We start from the raw sequence: 23,909 nt of genomic DNA, 5'->3' as shown, positions 1-23,909 counted from the left end.
GGCTTTGATTTTGGCGATTTTCGGGGCTTCATTTTCGGTTTTAATAATTTTATTTTTTTTTTCTAAAAGAAGGATTTTAGATGCCGAAGAAAAACAAGGAAGAAAATCCCTCGGTAAGTCAAATTTTGTGAAAAAATTAAAATATCTTCTTTATTAAAAAAACTTGTTTGCACACAAAAAGAGAAGGAAATAAGCTTGAAAAACTGGGAAGGGTAATTAGCTCGGTGCGCAATCTCATTTAGCGCCGAGTCCGACTCAGGCCCTTAGGGCTGATTCGGACGGGAATGTCCGATGTTGCTATCTCTCGATGATCCTATCTATCTCCTGCCTTCTGAAAATTACAGAGACAAGAGAGAAAAGGAGAGACCCCAAAAAGCTTCGAAAACAAGCAAAATCTTTGATTTCCAAATCACTCCCTTCCGTCTCACCTAGCGCCTGTCTTTTTATTAATCTCTTCCCATCGTAAAAAGCTCCCTTTCCGTAACCTTGACTTTTAGCCTGCCTCCGCCGCTCCTGCTAGTGGATTGATTAGGGTCAAAAATAATTTTTTCTTCATTTTTGTTTTTCCACTTTCTGATCCTTGAAGACCGCGAAGGATATTTATGCGAGCACGACTACTTCGACCATGCCGAGCTTTAAACTTTACAGGTAAATTTGAATGAAATTGAAAAGGAGCTTTAGAAATATTCTGAAAAATGGGCAAATATTTGCGCATTCCGTCGTCCCATTTATAGAATTTCCAACACCTGATTTAGCTTTACGAGCTGTAAACTCGCTTTTTAATATAAAAATTATGGGTTTTTATAAAGATTGGTATAGGGAACAGACCTTTGGAAAAAGTATTGTTTTTAGGGTCGGAATTCGGGCGAATTTCAAAGAGTAATTTGAAAAGAGATTTTCTGATATTGAATTTTTTTTAAGACATGAGCCGCAGAACAAAGAACTGGCAGAAAAAGTCCGGAAGATTGTAAAACAGAGCCCGTAAGTTTTAAAATGATTTTATGTTGAAATATATGAATATGAATCTTATAAATTTTTAAATAAGAAAGATTAAATATTCAACATTAATATATAAACTAATTAAATATAAAAAACATAATTATTAATTAACGTATCTCTTTTGAAATTATTGAATAGACCAGTGAGCCAATTCTTTGGTCGCTATGTATAAATGGGTTAATTATATTTTAAAAATTAAAATTTTATAATTATTTTAAATAAATTAATTATTTATTATAGAATCAATTTAATTATAACATTATTAATTAAATAATAAATTAAGAATTATTATTTAATTTCTCTTTTTAAAATATAAAATTAACCCGTTTATACAAAGCGTCGCTTTGAAAGCGACCAAAGAATTGGCTCACTTGTCAATTCAATAATTGCAAAAGAGAGACGATATTTTATATATTCTGGAGAAAGTTTTTAAAATGCAGAAATTCAATTTACTACTGAATTATTTTCCGAATTGTTATATGCTGTCATAAAGTTATTTTCGGGAAGCCTAAATCGGATCCGCATGAATAGCTGCTTTCGCCATTGAGAGGATCTTCTTGGGCACACAAAGCCGATTAGAAAACGCTAGAGATCAAGTGGTCTGACCCTGCTCTTTCTTTTATTGTGAAAAAATATAACAAGCTGAATCTTAATCTCACTCAAGATTTGATTTTCCGAAATATATTTTTTGATTGAATGAATTAGGATGGGCGCTGGAGGCAGTAAAGAGAGAGCTGGAAGAAGTCAAAGATCAGGAAAAGGTTCAAAAATTATTTTGAGGCGAAAAAAGTCGGTGTGATTTTTGGGCAAAAAATTTTAATTTTGGTCAATTTTGGTGTTTTTTTACAAAATTGGCAAAAATGCGCGCCATTTTCGCGACAGTTTCGATCAAATTTTTGGTCGAATTTGAGACCAATCAGATCTCCGCATTCGCTTCTTAGGTCTACCAGATTTCGTAAAAAAAATCTCGCAAAAAATCAAAATTTTTGTCGCAATTTTTTGTCGAAAATGCATTTTGGTCAAAAAACGAAAATTTATTTTGGTTAAAAATTGTCCGAGACAAGTTTTAATCCTTTTCAAAAGCGGCTCAGCGTCTGCTAGACCAACGCCGATCAACTGGCCAAGGTCAAAAGTTTCGTCCTCCAAGCCGCTCAAAATCCGTCGGAGATGGAATCGAGAAACAATCGCCATTTCAAGCTCTTCCTCCAGCAGCGGAATTCAAGAGCGTCGAGAACCTGCCCAAGGAGATTCGAGACAAGTTCGATCCTACTTTCGCCAAGGAGTTGCACACGATTGTTCGTCAGAAATCACAGCGGCGCGAGCTTTTCGGCTTTTCCGATCCAACAGGTAAAGACAATAAGAGCCACTTTGAAAAAATGAAGAAATGAGGTAAAGAAAGGGGGTCTTGATGATTTTCCCACGCTCTTGAATTTTGTTCATTTGGGGTGATTTCTTAATTACTGAGCTCGGAAACCTGTGTAGAAAACCTGAGTCAGGGTCTGAAAGATCTCTAATGAAAAGCCGCATAGCGGCTTTTTTAGGACGAAGCCGCGAATTTGAAATTTCTACGCGGCTTTTCATTGGTGATCTTTCAGAGCCTGACTCAGGTTTTCCGCACAGGTTTCTGAGCCAAGCTCAATCATTTCTTCCTTTCGATCTGAAAATCAAAAACTTCATTCATTTGAAATTCTAGCGCAGAAAAACGCGAATGCCAGCAACCCCGACCTTTTTTCCGAAATCGAAAACTCCTTCAAATCTTCAACTCCTCGATCGCCCCGCCGCTCCGACTCTGAAATAATCGAGCGCGCAACGATGAGATCCAAAACCTCCCAAAAACCATCTCCCGAAAATCGCAAAAGCGCACACGAAGCACTCTTTCCTGGCTACAGAACTCTTCCCTCGACGAGTGCTCCAAAGAGTGATCCATTGTTCGCGAATGGCAATTTCAATGGAACGAATAATTCGGCAAAGGGAGCGAATTATTCGAGCCTTGGGAATTTGAAGAAGTCGAATTTTAGTTCAAAGACGAGTTTGGTCAGCTCAGAGTACGATAATGTCAAGAAATCACCAAGACAAGGTAATTAACCTTAGGGGGAAGATTAGGGTTAAGAAGTGGGTACTGCTGGAGGGGGTATCCGGGGGGCGCGTTTTGGCCTTAGGGGCCCCTGTGGTCCAGGGGTAGGGGCAGGTCTAGGGAGAACCCCCAACTACCGTTCACAGAGGTCGTCAGATTGTAAAAAATCGATCAAAATCATCTTTAGCGATGAAAACAACCGAGCCAAAGACCTCAAATCGTCCTACTCACCGTTCGGACCAGCCACCTCCTCGAACCTCAAACGACAATGTCACCCTTCTTGCTCAATCCTCCCTGATGAAGCTTCTCAACAGAAGTCAAGGTATGCTCCTCTCAAAGAAACGAACATACAGTATTCTCATCGACTAGGAAACACAGACAAATCGTCAACAGGTGGCCACTCGCATCAATCTTCGAAGAGCGATTTAGAAAACTCGACACCGCCGAGCTCGAATCCAATTTCTCGACGGCCGAAAAGTGGCGCCGATTACTCCACGCCAGCTGTGATGAGGACAAATGTCCGACCATCGCAAAAAGCTGAAAATACTGATAATCGCGTGTCGACTATTTCGAGCAATGGGGGAGCCGGGAGAATGTTTTGCGTTTCCAGCAGAGAGCCAATGCTCATTTGTCGAAACTCTGCTTGCTCGAATCAAGGTTATTGAGATTCTAAGGAGGGGATTTTGAAATTGAAATTCTAGCGACGCTGAAACAAGCAAAAGCGCAATACAAGTCTTGTCGCTATTGTGTGACGTTCTATTGTACAAAGGTAGGCCAATTGACGTCGATGCTCTTTTGTCTCGAAAGACCATAATTCTGAGTTTTATCATAAGAACAGCTTTATTTTCTCCCTCGATCAACTTTCGGGCTACACTCTGAGCAAAATTTTCTATGGAAATCTTAAGGGGATCAATCCAAAATCGCTGTCTGAAAAAGTCATTCCCTCTTGAGGGGGGATCCTTAATGAAAATTGACAATTATTATAATAATCTTCAAGATATTTCTGAAAATCATTCTGATGTGATCGTATATACTTGGATAACTGTAATTACAGGAATGCCGAGCCGAACACTGGCACAAACACAAGGACAAATGCGTTTACGCCAAAGCAGCTTCTCTCGCAAAACTGATCCTTCACCAAATCAACCATTCCCAGCTCATGATGCACTCACTCTCCAAAATCGGTAAGCTTCCCCTTCCGTAAGCATACAGTAACTTTTCAAACAGTGGCGAAAGAAGAGCGGTCAAAAGGACGCGGCGCCGTCAGAGTAGTCGTGAGCAGCATCAAAGAAGCTGAAGAATTTGTTTTGGTAAGGGCGATATTTTTGGATTAGCGCCAAAAATACATGTTCTAGCGCGGGTTTGCTGCTCTTTCAATGACGCCACAGTATTTGCCGCAGTCTGAGCTCGATCCGGAGATGTCGGCAATTGCGGATAAATATTCGCTCGATGGTTAGGAAATTTCAATTGATAAAAAAGCCAATATTTTTAAGATGAAATCCTTGTTGATGTCATGCTGAGAATAACGAATATGGAAAAACTCGCGCATAGCCGACCTTACAGGTAAAATTTTCAACCTACAAGCAGTCTGGTAGACCAGAGCCGTCTGCCAGACAAAGTCGAGACTTCTCATGTCTACCACACAAAAATTCCTTTTTAGAACAAACTCGGATTTCGTCTCAACTGGCTCTCGAATGAAAAGACCTCAAGACCGCTTCGTCGAAATCCGAAAAGGTCACACTTCCTCAACTCTTCAAAAAGTCGTTCAAGTATAGTTCAAAGGTATCTCCATCTTTTCCTTATTAACGCTGTTTCCAGCCAATACCAGTACTAACCGAAAATTACAAGTCCGAGAAATCCGATAGAAACGTAGCTTTCGGAAGGGTTCACTAAAATCTTTACAATCTTCAAAATTTTGCACATTTTTTAATCGAAATTTTTGTTTTTGAACCCGAGTTTTGCGAGTATACAGATGAAATTGCGAGAAAAAGGGGTTGAGTTGCGCAGAGTCTACCCGACGCAATATGAAAGTCTGATAGACTGGGTCGAGGGTGGCGGCGAATGTCCGGTAAAATATCGCTCGCTTTTTCGCTTTTTGAATACGAAAGTTTTGATGCTCTTCGTACTCTTGCTTGTACTGAAGTTACTGTAGTTTGTAGAAAAGCATATCTGTAGCAGACTCTCACTTAGAATCATCCTTGATTTCATGCACACTCTCATTTCATTTTCTTCTTTTTTGACATGATTTTAGCCGATGATTCTGTCCCCAAAAGATCAAGAAGGAAAACCATTCATGTGTCTAATATCCGGCGGAAAAATCACAATCTGGCGAGAGAACGAGCCTTGATTCTTTCTTTCTGTACATTCTTTCTGATGTTTCAATAAATTTTTAAAAGCTATAATTTGACTTTAGTTAGGAATAAGGACTTCTTTGGAAATCTTCCTTGATTTCAGCAAGACTTAAAATCGATCTGACTCAGACAATCAAAATCAAAAATAATGTCAGTATTGTCAATACTGTAAATTAAGTATTCAAGTGCAAGAATTCGTTTTCGGAAAAATTTAAAATGATGAAATCAGAAAAATGAAAAAAAATTTTTAACGAAATATTTTAATAAAATTTAATTAATAATAAAAGGCGATTCCATCATTCTGCCCAACTACCTGTACTTTTACCCGTACACTGTAGTTAGGGTTAGCTCGTGGTCGAAAAATATTGACCGTTTTTTTCAGTCAGCTTCGATTGGTCGCTTTTTTCGCGCCCAGTGGAGCGCGCCAAGGAATTTATTTTCAAGACTCATTTTTTTATTTTTTGCAATTTTTCTATTTCAGAGATTTTTAAAGAAGACGAAAGGGAAATACTATATTCAAGAGAAGATTCTAGATTTCCTCGCGAAAATATATTTCGAGAACAATTTTCTGAACCGTTTTATTTTCTTCTTTTTTTGCTATTACGAAAATTTGAAATTTCAGAAATTGAGACAAAAATGGAGAGATCGAGGCGAAATCGGACAAAAGATAAACGAAGCGAAGCCTTGGCGAAGCTAAAACGAGGCGGTGGAATTCACGATTATGAAGTCGACGACGTCCAGAATGTCTATGAAGAAGTCGACGAGGGAACTTATCAGGTAAAATGGGAAAGCAGAAGAATCCTTCTTCATATCATCTCTTTCAGAAAGTTCGGGACGAACGAGCATCAGATTTCGTCGTCGGGGCCGATGCAGAAGACTGGATGGACGACGGACGCGACATCTTCGACGACGACGAGGAAGAGCAATTCCAAGAAGATGGAAAATCCAAAAAGAGTCACAAAAAGAAGATGGCGAAATTCGCGTCTGGAAGTGGCAACATCGCAGCGATGATTTTGAAACAGGCGAAAAATAAAAGCAAATCTAAGACGCAAGGTAGAAATTCAATTTTGTTCTATGGAATGAAAACCTTTTTCTTTCAGCGAAAGACATCAAAATGCACGAAGATGACGATCTGAACGCGCTGATGGACGAGGTCGACGACGGAAATACATCTATGAAAATGACTCCCAAAGCGAAAAAGTCTAAAAAGGTGAGAAAAAGTCGACTTTCTTATTCTACCTGTTTCAGAACCTGAGTCAGGTCTTCTACTCAGGTTTCGGAGCCGAATTCCAATATCTTACCCTCACTTCTACCCTTATTTCTAGCTGAAAAAGCCGCAAGCTCCGACAATTTCCTTCAACAAAACTCCCGAGCGACCGTCAACGAAAAAACGAGTGCTGCAGCAGCGCGTGCAAAATCCGACAAAACGGGCGAAGCTGGATGAAAGTGTGGCGCAGAAGGATAAAGAGCCGAAAGAAGAGTACATTTCGGATAACGACGATAATGGCGAGTACATGGATCCTGCGGCTGTTTTTGGAGATGACGATGATTTCGGCGCGGATGATGCTGCTTTCCACGAGGATATGCCAGAAGATGAAAATACGGCGCCAAAAAGAGAGCCGAGTCTGACTTCACAGCTTCAAAATATCAGGTACTTTTGGCCGATTTGTTTTCATCCAATTAAAAAGGAGCGTTAAAAAGACACTTATTGACTTTCTTATCCTTTTTCTTCACTTCTTCCTTTTAGTATGGAAGAAGAACGAAGTCCAACATCGCGAAAACCCGCAGTTGAGCAAATCAAAGAAGAGCCAGAAAGCCAGCATATCGACTGGAACTCGACAAAAACCGGTGTGGATTTCGACAAGGATGAAGAAATTCAGTACCCAGTCGACGAAAAGTGCTTGAATCTCTACTGGCTCGATGCGTACGAAAACTACTTCCAAAAGAATGGCAAGCTGTATCTTACCGGCCGCGCAAACGTCGCCGGCGAGCTCAAGAGTTGCTGCTTGATCGTTTCGAATATTCCTCACGTGGTCTACATTCTCCCACGAGGAGATTCAGACACAGGCGATGTTTACGAGGAAATAAGCGAGTGGATGGACAAGAACAAGGTCGATTCCTGGAAAGCAAAGCCGGTAATGAAAAAGAACTTCTTCGGCGGCGCTGGAGTCCCTCCCGAAGCCGAATACTTGCGAGTAGAGTACGGGCCGAAGAATCCTCTGATGCATTCCAATATGAAAGGCACCCATTTCTCCCAGATCTTCAACGTCAACCAGCCGATGTTCGAGTTCTTCGCGTTGGAAAGAAACATCATGGGCCCATGCTGGTTGTCCGTCGCCAACGGCTCTTATTCACCAATCACAGGCGGCGCAATCAGCTGGTGCTCCGTCGAATTCGACTGCAACGACTACAAAGCCATCCAAGTTCACCCAGACAGCGACAAAATGCACGAACCTCAGCTTACGCTTCTCTCTCTTTCCTTCAAAACCATTCCAATGAAAAAGACCAACGAGCTCGCCGCCTTCACAATGGTCGTCAACAGTAACTTCCGCCTCTCCAGCACTAAGAAAATGCCCGAACACGACTACATCATGACTGCTCTTTCCAAGCCCGCAACGATGACGCTTCCTTATGACTGGAACGGGGAAGTGAACAAAAGCGAAAAAGTCCAATCCTGTCTCGGCGAAAAGCACCTATTGAACTACTTCCTCAAAGAACTCCGTCAAATCGACCCAGACATCATCCTTGGTCACGATTTACTCGACTTCGGGCTCGAATACCTCCTGCAACGTATGAAGGTTCACAACATCAATGGCTGGTCAAGACTTGGGCGGATTAAACGAAAAGAAATGCCGAGAATGACTTCCCAAATCGGGCAAATGCGAGCTGGATCGGAGGCCTGTTGCGGTCGATTGGTGGCTGACACGAAGACTTCAGCCATGGAGCTGGTAAAAATGCGCGATTATAACCTGACGAGTTTGTGCGAAGAACAAATCCCCGCAAAACTGGAAGGGTTGAAGTCTGTCTTCCTAGAAACCTGCAGAAACAGGAAGGAATACTTGCCGGAAAACATCGTCGAAGCGTTCGGCAGCTCCAATACCCTGCGAATGCTCTTGCAGGAAAATGTAAACGACTGCTTTCGCAACATGCTGATTTCTTCCAACATTCAAAGTCTCCCCCTCGCCGTCCAAATCACCAACATCTGCGGAAACATCCTTTCCCGAACTCTCTCCCGCGGCCGAGCTGAAAGAAACGCTTATTTGCTTCTTCATGCGTTTCACAAAAAGACCATCTTCCCCCTCCACAATTCAGAAAGAAAAACACAGAAGATGGGGGCGATAAAAAGGGGCCAAAGTACGCTGGAGGAATGGTTCTTGAGCCGAAGAAAGGTCTCTACACGAACTACATCCTCCTCCTTGATTTCAACAGTCTCTACCCAAGTATCATCCAAGAATACAACATCTGTTTCACGACGACAGCGATGCAAGCTCCACCCGGCGAGGACGTTTCCACCTGGCTTCCCGATGTGCCCAAAACGATGGAAGAAGGAATCCTTCCTTCCGAAATCAAGAAGCTCGTCAATCGCCGAAAAGAAGTCAAAAAGCTCATCAAAACCGAAAAGAACGCTGACGAGCTCGCCCGACTCAACATTCGCCAACTTGGTTTGAAATTGACCGCAAACTCGATGTACGGCTGTTTGGGATTCTCTGCTTCGAGATTTTATGCCCAACCTTTGGCGGCGCTGATCACAGCGAAGGGAAGAGAGATCTTGGAAGCGACAAAGGTGTTTGTTGAAAAGATGAATTTGGAGGTTGTCTATGGCGATACTGATTCGATCATGATCAACTCAAACTCGACGAATATTTCGGAAGTGATGAAGCTTGGAAATATGGTCAAAAAGGAAGTCAACAAGCACTACAGGTAACGTCTAATGCAAGACGTAACAGCCAATCAAAAGCGCTCTTTTGCTACCAGAACCAATCAAAATCCCACTTTCAGGTTGCTAGAAATCGACATCGACGGCGCTTACAAATCCATGCTTCTTTTGAAAAAGAAAAAATACGCTGCACTTGATCAAAATGGCAAAGAAGAACTGAAAGGTCTCGATATCGTCCGACGAGATTGGTCCGAAATCGCCCGAAACGAAGGTCGAACCATCATCAAACTTCTCCTCCACGAGCAAGACGAGGAAGAAGGCGTGCGGAAGATTCATGAGCATTTGGAGCAGATAGCGGCGAAGCTGGACAAAAAGCACTACAGAACTGTTGATTTTAGAATCCAGAAAGCGTTGACAAAAGCGCCCGAGCAGTATCCAAAGGGTGGAGAGCAGGGATGTACATTCGCAGAAATTTTTGCTTTGCGCTGCGCTGCGATTGCGGATTTTTTTGTGGGCGATTTTGCGCTGTTTTGCGCTGCGGAATCCGAAAATCGCGCAAATTGCAAAATTTTGCGCTGTTTTGCGGAAAATGGTAATTTCTTGATTTTGCGGAAATTTTGCGGATTTTGCGCTTTTTGTGGAATTGCGGATTGCGCAAAAACACGCAATTTGCGTAATTTTGCGAATTTTGCTGGATTTTAAAATTTAGAAATCAAGGAACGAGGCTGAAACGGCCCGAAGGGCCGTCAAGCCCCTTAAATTTAGAAATCAAGGAACGAGGCTGAAACGGCCCGAAGGGCCGTCAAGCCCCATAAATTTAGAAATCAAGGAACGAGGCTGAAACGGCCCGAAGGGCCGTCAAGCCCCTTAAATTTAGAAATCAAGGAACGAGGCTGAAACGGCCCGAAGGGCCGTCAAGCCCCTTAAATTTAGAAATCAAGGAACGAGGCTGAAACGGCCCGAAGGGCCGTCAAGCCCTTAAATTTAGAAATCAAGGAACGAGGCTGAAACGGCCCGAAGGGCCGTCAAGCCCCTTAAATTTAGAAATCAAGGAACGAGGCTGAAACGGCCCGAAGGGCCGTCAAGCCCTTAAATTTAGAAATCAAGGAACGAGGCTGAAACGGCCCGAAGGGCCGTCAAGCCCCATAAATTTAGAAATCAAGGAACGAGGCTGAAACGGCCCGAAGGGCCGTCAAGCCCTTAAATTTAGAAATCAAGGAACGAGGCTGAAACGGCCCGAAGGGCCGTCAAGCCCTTAAATTTAGAAATCAAGGAACGAGGCTGAAACGGCCCGAAGGGCCGTCAAGCCCTTAAATTTAGAAATCAAGGAACGAGGCTGAAACGGCCCGAAGGGCCGTCAAGCCCTTAAATTTAGAAATCAAGGAACGAGGCTGAAACGGCCCTGAAATGACTGGTCGGGTAACTACGATATCGGACGGTTTTATGTCGGGTGATTATTCAGTTTTTCTTCCGCAAATTACCGCCAAAGTTGTGAATGCGATGATGAATGAGGATTTGATTCGGAAATCTTCACAATTAACATAAAAAAATGTAGAAATTCTACGCAAAATCCCGCAAAATTGCATTTTGCGGACTGCAAATGTATTGAGATTTTGTGGAATTTTCGCGCAAAATGCGCTTTTGCGCGCAATTTTGCGGAAATTTTGCGGAAATTTTTGGGGCTGATTTTGCGCTGTTTTGCGCTGCAGAATGAAAAATCCCGCATTTTGCGCTGTTTTGCGGATTTTGCGCTGCGAATGTACATCCCTGGTGGAGAGGGACAGCCTCATGTCAAGGTCGCCCTGAGAATGAACAAAAAGCAGCCGGGCAAGTTCAAGTCTGGAGACACTGTAAGTTCCCTCCCTTCACTTCTTTTCTTCACAAAACTCTTCAGGTTCCGTATATAATCTGCACTGGAGACGAAAAACTAAAGCCAGCCGATCGAGCCTATCATCCGAGCGAAGTGGCGCGAGAAAAGAAAGAAATCGACACTGAGTACTACCTCCGAAATCAGCTCGTTCCCGTCTTCGGCCGTTTGCTCGACCCGATCGAGGCGACTGATGAGCAGCAGATTGCCACTCGCCTTGGAATGGATCCCTCGGCCTTCAAATCTAGAGCTGCTACTTTAGCACGAAGGGAAAGAGAAGAAGAATTGGTGAGTTACTCAATAATATCGGTCAATAGCGGCCTAAATCTTAGAAAAGGAGGTCTTAGGGGTTATATGGGGATTACCAGCCAATCATAGGTCAGCACTCTAGGCGTTAGCCAATCAGCGGCCGATATAGCTGTCAAGAATCCCATAGATCACATTGAAAGAGCTTACAGTAAAGAAAATCGAACAACCTGAGTTAGGCAACCACGGCAACAACGGCAACAAAGGCAACAACGGCAACAGGGCCGAATAAAAAGAATCCATATTTTCGCATAACCTGAGTTAGGCAACAACGGCAACATTCTAGAAGCAAACTTGTTTGCTTTTGCAAATTAGATTCCAAGCGGTAGAGAAGGGTGACGGCGGGTTCCATTCTTTGTAAAGAATGGTTCTTTTTCACTCCTTGAGTTTCCTAAAATCAGGCGCGAAGCGCATACTCGCTCTTTGATTTCTTACTTTTCTTTTAAAATATTGTAGTTACACAGATATTGAGCCTCATAATGAGTTCCATACTTTTGCGAAATTCATAACATTTGTTAAGTCTGAGGATCAAAAAGGGAGAAAAACCTTTTTGATCTTTGTATGGTATGCTGCGCTCTAGAGAAAAAATTCAAAAAAAAAGAACAAGAAAAACATCGCGCAAAATTCATCAGAACCTGAGAATGGCAACATGTTGCCGTTGTTGCCTTTGTTGCCTTTGTTGCCGTTGTTGCCATTCTCAGGTCGAACCAAGAAAATGAAGTGAAATCTTGAATTTCTTATTCATATAAGCAAATTCTAGAGCTATTTTCAAGTTTCCGTAGTGTAGTGGTTATCACGTTCGCCTAACACGCGAAAGGTCCCCGGTTCGAGCCCGGGCGGAAGCAATCTTTTTCAGCTTTTCATTTTTCAGGCCCGAATCGCCAGTCAAAAAGAAGAAGAAAAACTGGCCAATTGTGACCCGCTGGAACTAACCGTCGGAGAGGAAAAGATCACATGCGACTTGTTCGTTCCTCCTTTTAGCCAAAGCATGAGCGACGGAAAAGGGTTGAGAGAAAAGATGAGCGAGATCGAATGCGCGCTGAGAAAAGCCATCAAGTTTCATATGAAACGAGTTTACAGCAACTGGCAAGTCGGAGAATCGGACGGTTATCGGACAAGATTCATCACTCCCAATTACACGTAAGAGATAATTTCATGATTTTTGGTTCATTGAAATTTTTAGGTCGAAGGGTTACTTTGCTTCTCCAAGCTGCGAAGATGACATTTTGAAGGTCGAATATTCCATCTCGGACTTTTACCTCCAGCTCCAGTTTTTCCAGCGCATCTTTGACGCACCAGCTTGGCTGAAGAAGATGAATGCAGATTTGCCAAAAGAAAAGGTACGCTTTTGGAGGGGGCATCTCTTTGATATGCAATAATCGTTCAGGAGCCGAGGGACAAAGCTCTGCAAGAAATAAATCGCGTGCAAGAAGACTTCGCTTACTACGCCGAAGTGAAAAAAATTGCTGACGAAGCGGCAAGCCGGTGCAACTTCGGAAAAGTGAATTACCCCTTGCTCTGGAGCTCTCACTTCGACAATTTTTAGTTCAATTTTACTCAACCTCACAGTTTTTTTAAATATGCACTGCCAGTTATTCCACAATTAAAATTCACATTGCCTTATCAAAAAATATCAGCCCTTTTCGTTTCGTAGAATGAACAGTGATCAGCCAGGGTCAAGTCAGCTGTTTCGCAGATCCAGCGAGCTTGGAAGCTCGGAGCTTTCCTATGGAAGGCGAAATAATCAGCCCAGCTCAAATTTGGGGGTTTCGGAGTTTGACATGTCTTCCCCGCTCAATTATGGTACTCCAGGAAGTTCTACGGCTCCTGGATCTAATGCTACGCCCATGAAGTAAGTTTTTACACCCATTTTTATGTGGTAGAATGGATATCCTTTCCCGCAACTCACATTATTTGAGTAGAAAATTTTACAGTAGGGGACAAGTAAATGCTTCTTTAATATCAACGCCTTCGTAAAAAGTCGAGACCGGAAATTTTTTTCCTTGTAGGTCAACACTCTCTTAAAAATTTAATGATCTCTATAAAATTCGCGCAGATTGATTTTCCGCACATTGATTTAAATTCAGACAACGGCCAGATGTTGGCCACCTCACAAACGTCCGACAATTGGAAGTTAACAGCGATCAAGGAACCCGAATGGACAGTGAATATGATGGAGGTAAGACTCATTTCTAGCCAAAAGTAGCTTGATTAATCTAGATTGATTTTTTTGAAATTCTTACAAACATAGAAGATATAGAAAGTAACCACTCGGGTATGCTCTGGGCTGACTCCCCTAGCTCGGGTAAGGCAGGTGTTTTATTAGAAAATATACTCAAGAAAACGAGTTATTAAAAGGAAAAAAGAATGCTCCGCTGGTGGCTACCGTATCTGTCATTTTTTGCGCTTTGCTTTTCTGTCGTCAGGAATTTAGCGAAAAACGATCGTAAAATATATTCTCCTAGGCCAAGCTTCAACAAACGAAAACAGACTGGTCATTTGGGGCACTGACGTTTGTCTGGAAGACTCTCGGTAATTCCAAGCCCTTTACTTCATGTAATTACAGTATTTTTTCAGCGAGCGCTTTAAAAAATTCCTCCTCACCTTCAAATTGGAAAATATGTGTCCGGAAGATCACCCAGGAATGAACCCGGATGAGCCTTTTTACTTCCAAAAACTCATCGCCATCGAATACGTCCGAAACAACCTCTTCTTCAATCTTGACTCGGCGCACTTGAAAGAATTTGATGCTCAACTTTACAGACAGCTGGTCAATTATCCGTCAGAGTTGATTCCCATTTTGGACATGGCAACAAATGAAGGAACGGGATTTCAGAGAACACTTTGTCTTCTATGATTTCAAAAAAGATGTGTTGATTCCCCGATAAAAGTCTTTTATGAAAAAGTAGCATCACCAGACGCGGTTTTGGAACATCAAATTCAAGTGCGACCCTTTAACGTGGATAGAACAAAGTCTCTTCGTTCACTGGATCCAAATGATATTGATCAGTTGGTTACTATTCGTGGAATGGTCATTAGGAACAGTTTGCTCAGATTTACAATTAAACTGCGTTTAGTGTCTCTTTATATACCACGGGCCGTGGTCCACGGCGTGCAAATATTGGTTTTTAGTTTGTGTTTACGTAGACTCGAGATCGCGGTATTTCAAACCCTGTTTGGAAAGTGCAACACAATCCTCTCACGGAATAAGTGACTCCTGTTAAATTAAATACTTCAATTATTAATCTTAAAGATTAAACCGTCCCCAATAATAAAAAAATCGCCATCGCGAAAAATTTCTTTTCACTTGCCAACTGTACGAAAGAGCAACATCGCTTGTACCAGAAATGTCCCTTGCTTTTTTCAAATGCGCTGTTTGCCACAATGAAGAAGAAATTGAAATCGTCAAAGGAAGAATTAACGAACCCGGAGTTTGTAGTAGATGCCAAACTACAAAAGTAAAAGCTTCTGTCTATCTCATTCATTTACTTTTTTTCAAAGTCGATGCGATTGATTCATAACAGATGCAAGTACATCGGCAAGCAGATCATCAAACTTCAAGAAGCTCCGGAAGAAATGCCAGCTGGTGAAACTCCTCATTCGATCCCTCTTCATGCTTATGGAAATTTGGTGGATGCAATTCAACCTGGTGATCGAGTTAATGTCACTGGAATTTTCAGAGCAGGTATGAGTTTTTGGATTGATTTATTGAACAAGGTCTATCGAAGTTAGTACAGGGGGAAATTGAACTGAAGGAGAAGGCACTGAATGATAGTAGAGAGAATTTGAAATGCGCGTGTGTTGAAGAATTTTTGAGCCACTATTACCTAAATTATTGATCTTGGAGTGGAGATATATGTTTTATCATATTATATGATTCATATAGCTCTCATCGGGTGTTGTCAAATCCATGATGGAGCTGCAGGAAGCCTGATCGTCCTTCTGTTGGGGCTCGTATAGATTGTGGCTCCGATGTGTTCGAAACATACACTGGGTAACCATTTTCATCAACGCCAACCTGGCCGTGAATTTCTTGCATCATAAGAATTGGGAGAGCGTTCTCTTGATCTTTTTGAAAAGGTTAAAATATGATGGCAATTCGAAACTCACTTATAAGCTGAAGATTTCTAATGTGTTCTTGAGTTTGTTCGGTAGCCATCGTAGAATTCTCTTTTGATTCGGGAAAAAATCCGAGTACTCAGAATTGTTTTAGTATAGTAATTGTAAGAGTGTCTAAGCCGTAGGTCAGTCGACGGCTGCGGTTTTTTACGCGATAGCGCCATCTATTTCTGCGGCGCACTTATGGGAAAATTTTTATGACCACTCGTAACCTCTTCTTTCATCGACGACCGTTCTGACTTCATTTTTAAGGTTCAATTCGAGTAAACCCTCGCCACCGGAACGTCAAATCAGTCTATCGCACCCACATCGACACAATTCACTTCGACAAAAAGTCTGACGAGTTGCTCAAGCGCGACGAAGAAGGATCTGCTCTTGACATCTCTCCGCAAAGAATCGAGGAAATCGTCGCTCTCGGAGAACGAATGGACATATACGATACTCTTGCGAATTCCATCGCTCCTTCAATTTTCGGAAATGAAGATATTAAAAAGGGAATTCTCTTGCAGCTAGTTGGAGCTTGCGAAAAGAATTTGACAGAAGCTGGTCGAGGAAAAGTACGATCGGAAATTCATGTCCTTCTTTGTGGTGATCCTGGTACTTCGAAATCTCAGCTTCTCAGCGCTGTGAATAGATTGGTGCCTAGAGGACAGTATACTTCCGGAAAAGGATCATCAGCTGTTGGTTTGACGGCTTATGTTACGAAAGATGTTGATACGAGACAGCTTGTCCTTCAGGGAAGGGATAATTCGCAAGTACGAAAAAATGTTCTTATAAAAAATTTTATTTCATGTATAATAAGGGCAATGTTGAAGCTTACACTTTCCAGATTTGTTTTTACGAGCACGTCATTTTAACGTTATAAAGATCCTATTTTCGAAAGTAATAACAGATCGTACGTCTGCAGTATCCCTCTAAGCCTGGAGCCCTTGTTCTTTCCGACAACGGTATCTGCTGCATTGACGAGTTCGACAAGATGACCGAGTCCACTCGCTCCGTCCTCCACGAAGTAATGGAATCCTGCACCTTATCCGTCGCCAAAGCAGGCATCATCTGTCGCCTCAACGCTCGTACATCTGTCCTAGCCGCTGCCAATCCCGTCGAATCTGCCTGGAACGCAAACAAAACAATCGTCGAAAACATCCAATTGCCGCACACGCTCATGTCGCGTTTCGATCTTATCTTTTTGGTGCTTGATCCAAAGGACGAAGCTTACGACCGAAAACTCGCCGCTCATTTGGTCTCACTGTATCACACAGACAGAGAAGATGTGATGAACGATGATCAACAACATCTCGACCAAAAGTTGCTCAGAGATTACCTCGGCTACGCCCGAGCCATGGTCAAACCAGTGCTGAATGTAGAGGCAAAAACAGAGCTTGTCAATTCTTACATCAAAATGCGACAAGTGGGAGCGAACAGAGGCGCGATTTGCGCTTACCCGCGTCAGCTAGAATCGCTCATTCGACTTTCCGAGGCTCATGCGAAGGTTCGTCTTTCGGATGTCGTCGACAAAATGGACGTAGAAGAAGCTGTTCGGCTCTACCGAGAGGCGCTGAAGCAGTCGATCATGGATCCAAAAACTGGAGCAATCGATATCTCCATTTTGGTAAGAAACTCTTCGTTGATTTCAAAACCTAGAAATTTCATTTCAGACCACTGGAATATCCGCTCACGCGCGTGCCCAACAAGCAGAGCACAAGAACGCGCTCAAGATTGTGATCGAAAGAGAGGTTCAAGGACAGACTATCAAGGCAATCGAGCTTCTTAGCATTTGGAGACGATTTACTGATGAAGCAATTACGACTCAACAGTTTGATCTTGCTGTTCAGGCCTGGTTCAAAATCATTGTTGCTTTTCCAGCTTATCAAAGTTCTGCTAGCGGACTTTACTGTAGCTGAAAACAGCTGAAATAGCTTTTGAACCGAGAAAAGGCGCTAGAATCCGACGATGTCGTCGCCCGACACGGAGATACCATCCGCGTCAATCACAATTAACTAGTTCAACGAATTCAACTCACTCGCCTTAATCCCACCTGACAAATCCATTTTAGAAACATTTATTCTACACTGCCACTTATCGCACAAACACACTCTTGTTTCTCACTGTTTTCTATTCTGCAACATCTGCAAAACAACGAAAAAATGACAATTTCTTGCTCTTTCTAGAGCGTCGCTATTGACGCGCTGAGGCTTGAAAAGTTTTGTTGAATAAAAATTAAATAAGTAAGAGACTGAAAAAAAGACCGGAAAACTGATTTAGTGGATTTAGAATGGCTCCAAAGGGAACTGCAGCTGATAAGAAGGCAAATGATAAAGTTGCAGATAATAAAAAGGACAAGCCAGAGTCGGGAATTCCAGAGGAAAATGAGTTGAATGATGAGGACAGAGAACTCAAGTAAGCTACTTAATGATTTTTTTATAAATTATTAATTTTAAAAAATCTTCCGTGGGAACTATATTCAACATCAAATATCAAATAGCTAATTTTTACGACATCCTTACGCTGCCATCCGGTTTAGGCACTCTTGTATTATAACATGCGTGGCCACATCCGTAGACGGCGTAAAGCACCTCCGCCACATTGTCCGGAATTGTTTGCGCGCTTCTCGCGACTGCATTTTCATACAATGTGGTCAGTCATCTGTGATTATTCAAGAAAATCAAAAGACCCGAAATCTATCCCGGAACTTTCTTCGACTCGCTTCTGGGAATCTCAGTCTGAGATCTAGGAGAGGCCCTCAAGTATACGATAATGCATCAAACAACTGCATGCGATTTGAAACCTTTCAAAACTTTTGAATAAGAAAAACCGTAGATCGCACTTTTTATTGGAATTGGAAAAACAGTCATTGTTTACTTTTTTTTACTAAAACTTTTCAGGGAAGAGCTCAACCTTTGCGTCACCCGACTGACAGAAAATGACGAGACCTTGTACAAAGGCGCCCTCGAAATCCTCCGCTCCAAAATCCGAACTGCCACTTCCTCCCTCACCAGCGTGCCCAAGCCCCTCAAATTCCTTCGCGAACACTACGAAACCATCGTCGCCGCTTATGAAAAAATGAAGGGTGAGGGCAACCGACTCCTTTGCGCTGATGTTCTTTCTTGTTTGGCAATGGTTATGTCCGAGAACCGCGATTGCTTGAAATACAGACTTGTCGGCCCAACAGAAGGTGTTGGCGAATGGGGACACGAATACATCCGCCATCTAGCGGGAGAAGTCGCCGCTGAATGGACAGAACGAACTGCCGAAAACCCCGAAGCAGATGTGGAAGACCTTCTTCGACTCGTTAACATCATCCTCCCCTACGACATGACGCACAACTCCGAAACTGACGCGGCCGACATGCTCATGGAAATCGAACGACTCGATTTGCTCGTCGAAGCGTGCGACACAAAATCCTACAAAAAGGTCACTCTTTATCTCAAGTCCTGCGTTCCCTACACCCCTGATCCAGAAAACACCACTCTTCTCAAGACGGCATTGGCGATTTACCTCAAGTTCGAAAAGTTCACAGAAGCGATGTTCGTCGCCCTTCAACTCAACGACGAAGATGTCATTTTAGACATTTTCGATCGATGCAAGGACAATTCTATTCTCAAGCAATGCTGCTACATTCTCGGCCGACAGCAGCGATTCGTTGATCTTCCAGAGAAACTTCCAGACGTTGATGACCTTGCTGAGACCATGTCCAACTCCCATCTCTCCGGCAACTTCCTCGGGCTCGCCAGAGAACTGGACATCATGGAGCCAAAGAAACCGGAAGACATCTACAAGTCCGACCTAGACAAGTTCACCAGCAACATCGATTCCGCCCGCGCCAACCTCGCCTCTTCCTACGTCAACGGCTTCGTCAACTGTGGATTCGGAACTGACAAGCTTCTGACAACTGACACAGACAGTTCTGGCAGCAACAGTTGGATCTGGAGCAACAAGGATCACGGCATGATTGCTGCGACGGCTTCTCTTGGCTTGATCCTCCTCTGGGATGTCGACAATGGTCTTGTTTCTATTGATAAACATCTTTATTCCGCAGAAGATAAGATCAAGGCTGGAGCTTTGCTGGCATGTGGAATTGTCAATGCTGGAATTAGGTACGTCACAGTATTTGTCTAGCAGACTGTTTACGTATTTAGCGTAAGTTCTTTTTTCTAAAAGCCACTTGGTCAAAACTCACAAGATTATCTTTCAGACGTTAATTTACTCAAAGAACAACCAGTTTTTATTAAACAAATCGTTTCCGCCAGCGAAATAAACATTGAAATTTAGAAACGAGTGCGATCCCGCCCTTGCGCTCTTATCAGATTATGTCACCTCAAGCTCGCTGGTAATCCGCCGCGGATGCGCTCTCGGTCTTGGTATTGCCTACTGCGGCTCCAACAGAGATGATGTTATCCAGATTCTTCTCCAGCAGTTGCATGACCAAAAGTCGAGCATGGAAGAAATTGGCTGTTGTGCTCTTGCACTTGGTATTTCTTCGAAATCCTTTCAGTTTATTACAGTCTTTTTACAGGTCTTATCGCTGTGGGAAGCTGTAATGGCGACGTTACTACAGCCATTCTTCAAATTCTTATCGAAAAGTCCGAGTCCAATCTCAAGGAAACGCACGCTCGTTTCCTCGCCCTTGCACTTGGCCTCTGCTACTTGCAAAAACAGGATCTTGTGGAAACGATTATCGCCGCGTTGGAAGTCGTTCCTGAGCCACTTAGAAGCTTTGCCACGATTCTAGTTGAAGTTTGCGCATATGCGGGCACTGGCAACGTGCTCAAGATTCAGAAGATGCTCCATGTTTGCTCTGAAAAGCCGGAAGAAAAGGAAGAGGACGAGAAGGAGAAAGAGAAAGAAAAGGAGAAGGAAAAAGGTAACTGAAGAAAATACTGTTCAAGAGAAAAAGTAGGGCTTGTTTTCATGTTTTACGAAGCGGCTCTTATTAGATTAAGACCTATCTAAAAACTTAATGAAAGCATTCCTCGGGCCTGTATTTTTACATGAAACAGTTGGTTTTTCGAGCTTTTTAAAAGTCTTTTGGTTTGTTTTCCGAAATGTTTTACCTCAAATATTTGGTCCTATATTTTTAAAAGATGATTGAAAAGATGTTTTCAACGGAAATAATTAACAATTTTAAACTGATGCCTTGGTGAACTTTCTCTTTAGATAAAAAAGAAAAGAAAAAGGAGAAAAAAGAAAAGGATCGAAAAGATGGTCGACTTCACAAGCAAGCTATTGCTGCGATCGGTGTTGCTCTCATCGCCATGGGCGAAGACATTGGATCGTAAGTGATGAAAAGGTGAATCGATGGTCACGTATTTTTCTAGCGAAATGTCCTTCCGAACATTTGGCCACCTCCTACGATACGGAGAACCTCCTCTTCGCCGAGCAGTTCCACTCGCCATCGCCTTGACTTCAATTTCAAATCCACAAATGAACATTATCGACACTCTTTCTAAGTTCTCCCACGACTCTGACGCCGAAGTCGCATACAATTGTAAGACCCTCGTCTTAACCTCCCTTTTTCATTGAAATTTCTAGCGATCTTTGCGATGGGTCTCTGTGGATCGGGAACGAACAACGCTAGATTGGCGCAAATGCTCAGGCAGCTTGCTCTGTTTTACCAAAAAGATGCTAATGCACTTATGATGGTCAGACTTGCCCAAGGACCGGTTTAGAAATTACAACGATGTATCACGCGATGAGCGGGGACTCAATTTCAAGCCAAAGTCATAAATCAGTCCTTGTTTCTGCGAGATACAGTCGACTCTGGCAATTACGAGTAGCAGAATTACGAGTATTTTGACAAAAACCCGCCAATTTTGAAAACAAGGGATCATCGACCGAAAATAATTTTTTTCGAAAAAATTGAGAATGCTTGATTTTAATCATTAACCCGCTAACAGGGTGGTCGATTTTGCCTACGCTTTTGCCTGTCTGTGATTGAGTGAAAACATGGATCCGGGCATGCGATTGGCTACTCATTTCCACGCGTGGCCGTGAGACGGCCACGCGCCTGTAACCGGGTTAAATCTTTGGCTTAAGAGTCTCCGGCTCTTCAGATGGTTTTAAAGCAGCTTCAACAGATTGAAAATTTGCATTTTTTTTTATGAAAGTCTCTGAATATTATTTTAATTTTTCGTTGACAAAAAACTTTCCAAAGGAGTACGGTGGTAGCTAAGAGCCTTAGCTCTCTCCTGAAAAAAATTAAGGGTTTCCCTCAGCTTAAATCCCTGAAAAAGCTTGATCCTATCAACCTGATCTTTAACGGCCTGTATATCATTGAGGAGGTAGAACTAGATTTTTGAACAACCGTGATTTTCGGGATCATCATAAGGGAAGCGGTTGTATTCGAGTGTTAAATTCGAGTTCCAATTAAATTAAGGGTGTAAATAAGATAGCTTCGGAGAAATACTAACTTCAAGGAGGCCCATTTTCGCAATTCTTGATGGGGGGTCCTTAAAAATGAAATCGAGAGAAAATCGAGCCACATTTTCCAACTCGGAGAATTACGAGTATTTCACGAAATTCCCGACAAAAAAAGGCTCGTAATTGCCAGAGTCGACTGTAATTGGCTTTGAAACGAGAAAGTTGTATGAAATATCAGGACATCTACAACAAAAGATCAACCAATCAAAATTGGTATTTCACCCGCTAGAATTAACCGCTGTCCGGGCCAGAGTTGGTAAAAAAGTATACTTCCCCTCGCCCTTCAAAAATCTGCAGGGCGCCCTTCATTCTTGAAGGGCGGTGAAGTGTACTTCACGCGCCCTTCAAAGCCCTGAAGTATACTTCAGCTATCGGTTCATCTGCCACAATCAGCGTGATTTAAATCATGGCGCCTGAGAGCCAATAAGCGCAAAATTTGAAAAAATTCTGGCGGATGGATTCTGATGGCCGACAGAACCAAGTTGAAGTAGAGTGAAGGGCGGAAGGGCGGTTGAAGTAGAGGGTAGGGCGGAAGTACACTTCACGCCCTTCAACGCCCTGCAACGCCCTGAAGTATACTTCATGAAGTATACTTCATTCTGAAGGGCGAGTGAAGTATACTTTTTTACCAACTCTGGTCCGGGCCACAAATCAGTGTTTTCTAGCGTAAAAATTTGTCACATTCTCATGTCAATTAATATCATGTGTTAGACCCGCGAGAATTCGAAATGATCATTAAAATACTTTTTTGATTCTAAAACAAACTTTCTAATTCAATTTGAAACCGATCACAAGGTCTCGTTCACTTGGGAAAAGGAACGATGACGTTGCAGCCCTTCCATTCGGATCGAACTCTTCTCAACGTATCATCCGCTGCTGGTTTAATTTCGACAGTTGTTGCTGCTCTTGATCCAAAGGGACTTCTTCTCGGAAAGCATCATTATCTTTTATATTCCATTGTTCCAGCTATTCAGGTATTTTCATTTTCAAAACCTGATTAATCCCGCGAATTCTAGCCCCGATTATTGGTCTGTCTGGACGAGGATAGCAAACCAATGCAAGTTTCTGTCCGAGTTGGTCAAGCTGTTGACGTCGTTGGTCAGGTAGGAACTAGAACAGTAAAAATACCCCTGTTTCCAAGTAGCCTACTTATGTTTCTTTGTATTTCAGGCCTTGTATTGAATTCCAAGGCTTACAACACTTGAAATTTCAAGTGCTTTTTCAACCCTTTCGCTTTCTCGTATATTTTTGTTAGGGACTAACGAGATTTAAGTTTATATCCGCTTGAGACCCACAGTCAGATTTTTTAACCTCAGCTTATCCCGCGAAAGCGTCTGTACGCCACAAAAGCAATTTGGTGACATGCGCGACGGCTAGTGTTTCTAAGCGGAATTTATTCTTTCAAAAAGACCAACTCGCGGCAGCGCCCACTTTAGAACTCTTTTTCAGGCCGGTAAGCCGAAGACTATCACTGGCTTCCAAACGCGAACGACTCCCGTCCTTCTCAGCTACGGTGAACGAGCGGAACTGGCGACGGACGAATATATTCCCCTCTCGCCTGTTTTAGAAGGCTTTGTGATGCTGAAAAAGAACCCCAACGCTATGGACACTTCCGAAAACAATTAAAAAACCCTTCACTTTCCGACCTTTCCTCAGTTCAGTTTCTAGTTTTAGCGAGTTTTTATATGTATGAGCATCATATATGTATGAAAATGAAAATATACGCCCTGTCTTTTACTGAATATCTTTCTTTATCGAAAATACTGGCAACAGGTTTTTACATGTTCACGACGGCAAAATGAAAATAAATGTGGTTATATAAAAAAATTCTGGAGGAATCATTTAGCTCTCTCGAAAGAAAAGAGGGCTAAATGAGAAGATACAACGGTAGTAACTTTT

General features: G+C 42.5%; 4 protein-coding genes, 1 long non-coding RNA gene and 1 other non-coding gene across 6 annotated transcripts; all 6 read left to right on the top strand.

Annotated features, from left to right (window-relative positions):
* Positions 1-528: 528 nt before the first annotated feature.
* On the top strand, positions 529-1,756 carry LOC145705380 (uncharacterized). The gene is made up of 3 exons (XR_014134585.1): positions 529-648; positions 922-981; positions 1,705-1,756. It is a non-coding gene; the product is annotated as an uncharacterized LOC145705380 (long non-coding RNA).
* Positions 1,757-1,859: 103 nt separating this feature from the next.
* On the top strand, positions 1,860-5,464 carry LOC145701374 (uncharacterized). Its single transcript, XM_081778596.1, has 12 exons — positions 1,860-1,863; positions 2,083-2,346; positions 2,693-3,076; positions 3,261-3,395; positions 3,443-3,730; positions 3,775-3,842; positions 4,128-4,257; positions 4,301-4,383; positions 4,429-4,525; positions 4,567-4,636; positions 4,734-4,855; positions 5,325-5,464. The coding sequence occupies exons 1-11, from the start codon at positions 1,860-1,862 to the stop codon at positions 4,846-4,848; spliced, it is 1,638 nt and encodes a 545-aa protein (XP_081634722.1). The 3' UTR covers positions 4,849-4,855; positions 5,325-5,464.
* Positions 5,465-6,042: 578 nt separating this feature from the next.
* LOC145702409 (DNA polymerase alpha catalytic subunit-like) lies at positions 6,043-13,099 on the top strand. Its single transcript, XM_081779631.1, is given in 12 exon segments — positions 6,043-6,201; positions 6,249-6,477; positions 6,525-6,634; positions 6,750-7,075; positions 7,172-8,721; positions 8,724-9,345; positions 9,424-9,751; positions 11,080-11,151; positions 11,196-11,456; positions 12,346-12,614; positions 12,658-12,814; positions 12,862-13,099. Coding segments are annotated over 12 exon segments (4,224 nt in total). The 5' UTR covers positions 6,043-6,060; the 3' UTR covers positions 13,021-13,099.
* Positions 12,247-12,319, top strand: TRNAV-AAC (transfer RNA valine (anticodon AAC)). Its single transcript has one exon. It is a non-coding gene; the product is annotated as a tRNA-Val (tRNA).
* Positions 13,100-13,125: 26 nt separating the features above from the next.
* On the top strand, positions 13,126-17,666 carry LOC145702421 (DNA replication licensing factor mcm4-B-like). Its single transcript, XM_081779646.1, is given in 10 exon segments — positions 13,126-13,326; positions 13,562-13,653; positions 13,940-14,006; positions 14,052-14,518; positions 14,802-14,932; positions 14,976-15,159; positions 15,846-16,348; positions 16,513-17,202; positions 17,249-17,427; positions 17,530-17,666. Coding segments are annotated over 10 exon segments (2,571 nt in total). The 5' UTR covers positions 13,126-13,129; the 3' UTR covers positions 17,591-17,666.
* A 55-nt stretch (positions 17,667-17,721) lies between these two features.
* Positions 17,722-23,752, top strand: LOC145702410 (26S proteasome non-ATPase regulatory subunit 2-like). Its single transcript, XM_081779632.1, has 11 exons — positions 17,722-17,818; positions 17,865-17,990; positions 18,476-19,687; positions 19,863-20,062; positions 20,107-20,454; positions 20,748-20,865; positions 20,909-21,078; positions 21,123-21,238; positions 22,796-22,984; positions 23,027-23,113; positions 23,460-23,752. Exons 2-11 carry the CDS (start codon positions 17,866-17,868, stop codon positions 23,634-23,636), a joined length of 2,742 nt encoding a protein of 913 aa, XP_081635758.1. The 5' UTR covers positions 17,722-17,818; position 17,865; the 3' UTR covers positions 23,637-23,752.
* Positions 23,753-23,909: the final 157 nt, after the last annotated feature.

This window comes from Oikopleura dioica, chromosome PAR (genome assembly GCF_907165135.1).
Source record: "Oikopleura dioica chromosome PAR, OKI2018_I68_1.0, whole genome shotgun sequence".
In the NCBI taxonomy this organism is placed as follows: domain Eukaryota; kingdom Metazoa; phylum Chordata; class Appendicularia; order Copelata; family Oikopleuridae; genus Oikopleura; species Oikopleura dioica.
The sequence above is the reverse complement of the archived record's forward strand: the minus strand, read 5'-3'. Positions and strand labels throughout refer to the sequence as shown.